The sequence below is a fragment of the Ursus maritimus genome, unplaced genomic scaffold (genome assembly GCF_017311325.1).
Source record: "Ursus maritimus isolate PB19 unplaced genomic scaffold, ASM1731132v1 scaffold_9, whole genome shotgun sequence".
Taxonomy (NCBI): Eukaryota; Metazoa; Chordata; class Mammalia; order Carnivora; family Ursidae; genus Ursus; species Ursus maritimus.
Window position 1 is genome coordinate 79,091,419 of NW_024427107.1, and position 7,598 is coordinate 79,099,016.

Below are 7,598 nucleotides of genomic sequence, written 5' to 3' on the forward strand. Positions count from 1 at the left end.
GCCGGCCGCACAGCACCGGCCAGGAGAAGGCGGCGCCCCGAAGCTGAGGTTCCCGTGGTGCTGGTGCTGTCTTAGCTTCTGCTCTGGGGTGTCCCCTGAGCTCGGTGCTTACTGGCCTGCGCCATCTGGACACTTGATTTCTGAGTGCCCAGAGGGCCCAGGCGTTGAGCAGAGTGACAAAGCTGGGAGGTCCTGTGGTGGCCAGAGAGTGTGCAGGGTGGGGTCAGAGGCCAGGAAAGACAGACAGAAGGAGGGTGACGGGCAGGGGCCCTCCGCTGTTTGGAGGATACTGCCCACAGCTGGGTGACTTGTGTCTGTGTGAGTCAGGCTGGGAGGCTGAGGTCGGGGGCCCCGCCAGATGAGGATGAGGGGCTCCCCCGTGCAGGAGTCAGCCCAGCTCGACAGTTCTGGTTGGCAAAGGCCACAGGCGGGGTGCGGTGGGCCGGCTGGGGCCGGGGTTGGCCTCTATTCAGGCTGGGTCCGGTCACTGGCTACGGACTCGTTGGTGAGAGCTGGTGTGAGGGCCTCGGCCTCGTCCTCGGTGGGGGGGCGGGGGCCCGCGGGCTCGGCTCCCTGCTCCAGGCCATCCTGCACTTCCATGCCTCTCTGGATGAGCTGCTCCAGGGTCTTGGGCAGCGGGTGGCGCAGGAAGCGCTTGAGCTTGGGCTGCAGGGTCCCCACCACGTACTGGATGATCTCCTCCTCCTCCGCGTCCACGTAGAGCGTCTGGTACAGGTCCCGCTTGCGCCACAGGAACTGGTCCAGTGGCTCCCCCTGCTTCTGCGGCAGGTCCAGCTCCCGCTGGATGGCCTCCCGGGACAGCGTGCCCTCGCTGTACTGCAGGAACTCTTTCTTGAACTCCACCCAGTTCTTCACGGAGCCCTGCTTGAACTCCCACCATTTCTTGGCCGGCCCGTTCATGTGGTTCTGGATCTGTGACAGCCAGTACTCCTCGGAACCGCCCACCTGTCTCAGGTACTCCTCCAGGTGGCTGAGGAATTCCCTCGGATCCTCAAAGATCTGCGTGTCCACACCAGGGCTCGGCTGCCCGTCCTCGCCGGGCCCCCAGGGCGGGTACTGTTGGGCCTCCACGGGCTCCTGCCCGGGCAGCTCCCCCGTGGCCGGCGGCGGGGTGATAGCGTAGGGGCTGACGGTGTAGTCATAGGGATCCGCCTCCTGGCAGTAGCCCTCGGGACCCCCGACGCCCACGGAGACGGTGTGGCGGGCCTGCTCGTTGCCCACAGGGTACTTGCCGCCCATGGCCTCCAGGCGGTCGGCCCACTTCTCCAGCCGGTAGAAGACCTCCCGCCACACGTGCATCTCCCGCTTGACCCAGCGCTCCAGGTTGGCGATGGTCTCCTGGCAGCGACACAGGCAGGCCTTGATGGACTTCTTCCAGCGCTGCGAGTCGCCGGTGGGCACGTAGCCGTCCAGGTTGCTCTCCAGCTTCCCCACCGACCTGTGCAGCCCTTTCAGCTCACGCTCCACCTGCTTAGACACCTCGGTCAGCAGGTGCCGGTGGGTCCTCCGCACGTGCTCCAGCATCTCGGCCCGGCACTTACCGATCTGCAGGATCACGTTGGGCTTGGCCGCCGGCCCGCCCCGCGGCCCGGGGTAGGCGTGGAGGCCGCCGCTCGTCATGTGGTCCAGCTCCATCGGTGCGCAGGTGGCCGCGGCGACCGGACTGGCGGGAGGCGGCGGGCTGCAAAGTCCTCCTGGGCCGGCTGTGCGGTGGAGCCGGGTCGGTGCCTTCGGTCCCGGAGCGGCGGCGGCGGCTGTGGCGGCGGCTGTGGCGGCAGCGGCGGCGGCGGCTACGGCGCGCGGAACAGCGCGGAGTGCTGGGGAGGAGCGGAGAGCTGCAGCGCCGAGCTCTGTGCCCTGCAGCCGCCGCCGGCTCTTTATGCGGCGGTGCGGCCGTGGGCGGCCCCCTCGCCGAGCCCCCGCTCCCATTGGTCCCGGCCGGGCTCCCCGCCCCGCGCGCCCCGCCCCCCGCGCCTGCCCGCGCCAGGCGCCCGGGAGGACCCGCACGCGCCAGCGGCACCGGGTGACTAATCCGCCTGCAGGCTCCCGACGCCCCTCCCCGACTCATTCAGCCTGCGGGACGAGGCAAGGTGCTGGGACCCAGCGATAACCCCCTGCCCGCGACCGGCCGGGGAGCAGGTGTGAGCCCGCGGGGGCCTGGAGCGGGTAGTGAGCTGCCCCCACCAACCCAAAGGTTAGGAGGAAGCCCCTCCTTTCTCCAGGGTCTCCGGGCGGGCCCCCTCCTCTCCAGTCTCCGTCCTTACTAGGGGGCGGCGTGGTGCTCGACTCTGCTCTCCCTGGGCCTCACTGCCCTCGCCCCCGCCCGGTCTGGCGTGGCCCGGTGTCCAGCCACGGATGAGCCCTGGCGACCATCCGGACAGCCGTCCAGACCCCCATCCCTGGATCCGAAGGCTTCAAGGAGCTTTCCTGTGCCGGGCAAGTGCAGGCGCGCCCCAAGGGTCGGAGGTGTGTTCCAGGTGTGACCTCTAGCTCCTGCCTACCCCTGCCCTGGGGCTCTCAAGTCTGGGCGCAGGGCTGGTCCTCCCTCCTGTGTGTAAAGGATTAGTGCTCAGGCCTTGGCTCTGCCCTGGCTGGGCCCCTGGCAATGGTGTGGCTGTGTGACACCAGTGTGGTGATGGCTAGACAGGACTGCCCGGTGCCCCCACTCCCGCGCCTTTGGTGAGGCCCAGGACTTCTCCATGTACTGCCTCCGAAGAAATGTGGAAGCTGCTCCCTGCGGGTTGGGGGGAGGGGGCACGTGGAGGAGAGGAAGGGGTCCTGCTACCTGAACCTCCCAGGCCACAGAGGGAACCTTGTCAGAAGCTCCAAGACTTCTGAGAGGATGGAAGAGGGTCAGGGAGGAGGGAAGGGAGGAGGGGGGAGGTGGGAAGGGAGGAGGGGGGAGGTGGGAAGGGAGGAGGGGGGAGGGGAGGGGAAGGAGGGGAGGAGGGGAGGGGGAAGGGAGGGTGGGGAGGGAAGGAGAAGGGGAGGAGCAGAACGGGGAGGAGGGGAAGGAAGGAGAAGGAGGAGGAGGGGAAGGAAGGAGAAGGGGGAGGAGGGGGAGGGAGGAGGGGGAAGGAAAGAGGAGAAGGAGGAGGCGGTGGCGGATGGAAGGGGTGCTGGCAGCCTTATGCAGTCAGGAGAGGCAGAGAAAAGCAGAACACCATATAAGGAATGGGGCTCCGGAAGCTGAGATTCCCTCGGGAGGGAGGCCCCTTCTGCTTCCCTGGCAACAGTGGTGGGGGAGGGACATCCTTTCTGGGTTACCCCAGGATGGATGGGTATGGGTCCCAGGTCCCCTGATGTTAGGTGGGCACAGGTAACATGCTGCCCAAAGCCAGAGGCACAGACACACAACCAGTGAGTCAAGCCCCCCAGCCCCTGCTCCCAGTGTCCCACTCCGTCTCTCAGACACACACTGCACACTCGTGGCCTCCTCTCATAACCCACCCACCCATCCCCCAGACACACTCATACCCCCCACCCACCCATCCCCAGACACACTCATACCCCCCACCCACCCATCCCCTAGACACACTCATACTCCCCCACCTACCCATCCCCTAGACACACTCATTCCCCCCACCTATCCCCCAGACACACTCATATCCCCCACCTGTCCCCGATCCATGTCCAGCCCCGCTCTGTCTGACTCACACACTCTCTGGAATCCCCACTCCCTGCCCCTCCACCAGGCCCCTTCTCCCTGCTCTCCTGGAAACCCTCCTCCCTACTTCAGAGCCAATCTGTCTCTTTCCCCCTCTGAGCTTCCACCCCTGGTTGGGGGGAAATATCTTTCTGGCAAAAACTTGCCCAGAATCGCTCTCCTGGCATTTCTAATTAAAGGCGAGTGGGTGGGCAGAAAGGGAGGGTGGAGGGGCAGTGTGGAGTAGGGAGGGGGAGCCAGGCAGAGAAGCTGCGAGAACAGGAATCCCAGAGCTGCCCAGCCCAGGCTGCGTTCCTGGGAACCTGCCTGTGCCCGTGTGTGAGATGTCTGTGTGGCAGGGAGCGTGGCCGGGCCCGAGGTTGGCTGGCTGGTCACCACAGGGCCTGCATGTGGTTCTGAGTCTGTGTCCACGTCTGGGGTGAGCTCGGGCTTGTGTCTCAGGGCTATTGTTAGGGAAGACACCTAATAAGCCAGCTGGGCAAGGACCACACTCATGTGCGCGTGTGTGAGTGTGTGTGCGTAGGTGTGCAGGCAGCGGGAGTGCCAGAGAGCCAGCACTTGAATGACCAGCGGCTTACAAAGACCATGTGACCCCTGAGGATGACACTCAGGCCCAGGTCCCCTGACCAGCTAGGTGGCCCAGGCCAGGGCACAGGGCACAGCTCTCTGGGTCTCAGGACCACAGTGACCTCCATCCCCCACTCCACCCAACCCACGCCAGCAGCCATCAGGCAGGGCTTCCTGGAGCCGGGAGCCCAGCTGGGTTGACCAGACCCAGAAAAGCAGCGAAGTGCTAGAGGGGCTGGGGTGACCCAGGTCGGGGAGAGGATCTCAGACTCAAACCCCTCAGTGCCCCCTCTCCCAGGGCCAGAGCAGCCTGCCGGGCATGAGGAAGCACAGTCCAGCAGAAGGGGGATGCTGGCGGGTCACACGGGACCTGGCAGGACCTGCGCGGAGCTGGCCGTCACAGGTGACAGGCGACAGCCTCTGCTCGGGAACACTTAATCGCTGCCCAATTATCGCCCCAGAAGCCCTCAGCAAACCCCCGCACTGGAGCCTTGGGCTCCGTTCCTTTGCTGCCTCCAGAGAAGAGGTCAGGCTAGCTCCCCACCGCCCGAGATGGGGGGAGGGGTCTGCCCTGCCCTGCTCCGCTGCCCCCGGTTCCCCACAAGCAGGGGTGAAGGTGCAGGGTGCGGGCCTCCAGCCCTCAGCCTCACCCAGAGCAGGGCAGCTCAGGGCTGCAGGGTGGGGAGAGGGGGCAGGGGGAAGCTGTGCAGAGGGGAGCCTAGGGGGTTCCCACCGCCCCCTTAGAGCCGAGCTGGTCAGCTGCTCCTTGGACTGCCTCAGAAGGAGGGGGCTCTGTCGGCAGGGAGGGAAGGCCAGAGTGGCCACAGGGGGAGGTCTGCCCAACGCTAGCATCCAGGCAGCAACACCCCCTGCCCCGTTCAATCCCCTTTGGGGTTCCAGTCTTCTGCTGCTAGGGTTCTCGTGCCCAGACCCCGGGTGCTGGTCTGTGAGGCTACGATGTCTATTTGGAGATGCGGTCTCCCTCCCAAATCCGGTCTCAGGGAGCCACACGCCCCGCTGCACCCTGAACCTGCCGGCCTCCTCCGAGGGACCTGCCTCCCTCTGGCCACTCTATGACCCAGTCATTTGCTGCAGGGCTCACACCTGCCCCTGGGGCCTCTTAGTGCAGGCTCCCTGTCCCACTGCCTGGGTCCCCGGGTGTGCTGCGGGGTAACCCTCATGCAGGCCCGTCAGGCTGCCTGTGCCTGTGAACTCATGGCCCTGGGACTTTCTCNNNCCCGCTGCCCCGTCTGCACAGGGCCTCTCTCCCAGCTGGTGGCCTGCGGTGGTCAGCAGTTAGCAGCACTGAGCACCCAGGGTGCAGAGAGAGCTCACTCCCACTGATGACCCCCCTACCCCCCACCCCGTACCAGGGCCGCTGCCGCACCAGCTCCGTGACCCTGTCCTTGTGCAGTAGGAGCTAGGCAGCTGGGTTCTGCCCACTGCTCACCTGGCCCTTCCTACCCAGTTTGTGGGGCCCTCCTGGGTCGCGTGGCCTCACTCCACTGCCACCACATCCGGTGGCGCTGGGAGGGAAGGATGAGCCCCCCCAGGCTCCCCAGAGCCCTTTGCAGGCCCTGCTCCTTCCCCAGCCTCTCCTCAGGAGGGGGCTCTGTTTTTCTCCTTGCTTGCTCGCTGTGTCTTCGCAGGCAGCCCTAGGGCCGCGATGTTGGGTGAGCAGAGGCACAGCAGCGGGCAGAGGACCTGGAATCTAAGCCCAGGCCACTGGGAGGACACTGCCTCGCCCTGCCGACCTTGCCTCTCCCTCCTCTGGGTGCCTCCTGCCAGGGAGCTGAGCCGTGGGGAGGCAGGGCCACGGTGGAAGCCTGGAGAGGCAGAGTCAGGCCCAGGGCAGGGGACACAGCATGGCAGAGGTGAGATCCGGCCAAGGGCAAAGAGGAAGGAAGGACTGGTGGGGCGGAGGGGCAGAGAGATGGAGACGCCAGCAGAGCGGGAGAGACAGGGCTTTGTTTCCTTTCTCAAGGAGACAGTCTCGCCCTGTTTTCCCAGCGGTTGCAAGAGATGGAGGGCCCTGCCCCGGGCATTCAGCCAGCACATGAGAGCCGGGGTCCCTGGGCCCCACCTGCCTGATGTAGCCAGGGCGGCCTCTGACAGCCTCTGAGAGACCCTGGGAGGCCTGGGCGGAGGGGGGGCAGGGGCGGCAAGAGCCCCACCAGCGCTGGGCGCTCCCATTGTTGAGAGACCTGGGGGGCACTTAGCACTGGCGTGGGGGGCCCCATGGGAGGCAGAGGTGTCTGCGTGTGGGGGGCTCTGAGTGAGAGCCCAGAGCTGAGGGAACATCTTCTTTCCAATCCTCTCCCCCCCAACTTCCTCTTGTCTCCGGCTTGGCAGGCTGTGTGTGCTGCGTCCCGTCCCTGGGACAGGCAGCCTGTTCGTTCTGGGCCCCCACACACCAGACCCTGTCCCCCTCCCTCCTTCCTGCCTCCTGCTGCAGCGCCTCCCTCCCCCCCACCCGGGCTCCGAGGAAAGTTTTGTATTTTTCCGATGAGCTTGGCACAGAGGTGCCTGTGCCAGCTGCGGCTTGTGCCTGCAGGCATCCCCTCTGGGCCAGGAGGTCGGGCACCTGGCACTGGGCACCACGCTCACCACCGCCCTCAGCCGGCACGGAAGGGGCAACCGAGTCCCGGAGAGAGCCAGGCCTTGTCCATGCTCTGCAGCAGGGAGGCCAGAGCCAGGGCACCGCAGCGAGCATGCGTGGGGAAAGGCCTGTGGGCTCCTGGAGGCCCCGTGGGCTCAGTCCGCGCTCTGTGCCCCCGCGTAAGTCCTCTCGGCCCTGCCCCTCCCGGGCAGCCCCATTCTTCCCTGTAGAGAATCTTGGCCCTACTCAGCTGGGGGGCGAGTCAGTCATTCAATCAAGAGCAGCCAGCAGGGCAGGTGCTAAGCAAGGTGGGGTGCAGGGAGGTGCAGCTTGCCCCAGGGGCATCGTGCCCTGGAGGACGCAGCTGCGTGTGGCTCTGGGTAGGCCAGCTGGGCCACTGCCCCTGGAACTGCGGCTCCAGCAGGTCAGGCCTCGGCTCGGAGGCACGGAGGCTCGGAGGCTCAGGCTCTTCCCCACCAGGGAATCAGGCTGGCTCCCCGGCGGCCGAGACAGGACCAGGAGAGGGGGGCTGCCTCTGTGGCATGGGCGGGGGGGGGGGATCTCAGTGTCCCCGCTCCAGGAGGCAGGTGTGCAGGGTGGGAGCCCCGGACAGGGAGCTGGGCCCAGGACACGCTGCACGCACGCGGCTCACCCTGTGAGCACCCACATGGTGTCTGGGTCTCAAATGTCCCCTCAGGCTGGGTCTGAGCATCCACAGAGCTCTGGACGGGTCTTGGGCACCTG

At 66.5% G+C, this 7,598-nt stretch overlaps 1 protein-coding gene across 1 annotated transcript; it reads right to left on the bottom strand.

The window, feature by feature from the left end:
• Positions 1-37: 37 nt before the first annotated feature.
• LOC121101651 (activity-regulated cytoskeleton-associated protein) lies at positions 38-1,656 on the bottom strand. Its single transcript, XM_040625562.1, has one exon. The coding sequence runs from the start codon at positions 1,654-1,656 to the stop codon at positions 466-468; it is 1,191 nt and encodes a 396-aa protein (XP_040481496.1). The 3' UTR covers positions 38-465.
• Positions 1,657-7,598: the final 5,942 nt, after the last annotated feature.

Coding starts and splice junctions, on each gene's coding strand:
- LOC121101651 (XM_040625562.1), bottom strand. CDS start 1,656: ATGGAGCTGGACCACATGACGAGCGGCGGCCTCCACGCCTACCCCGGG.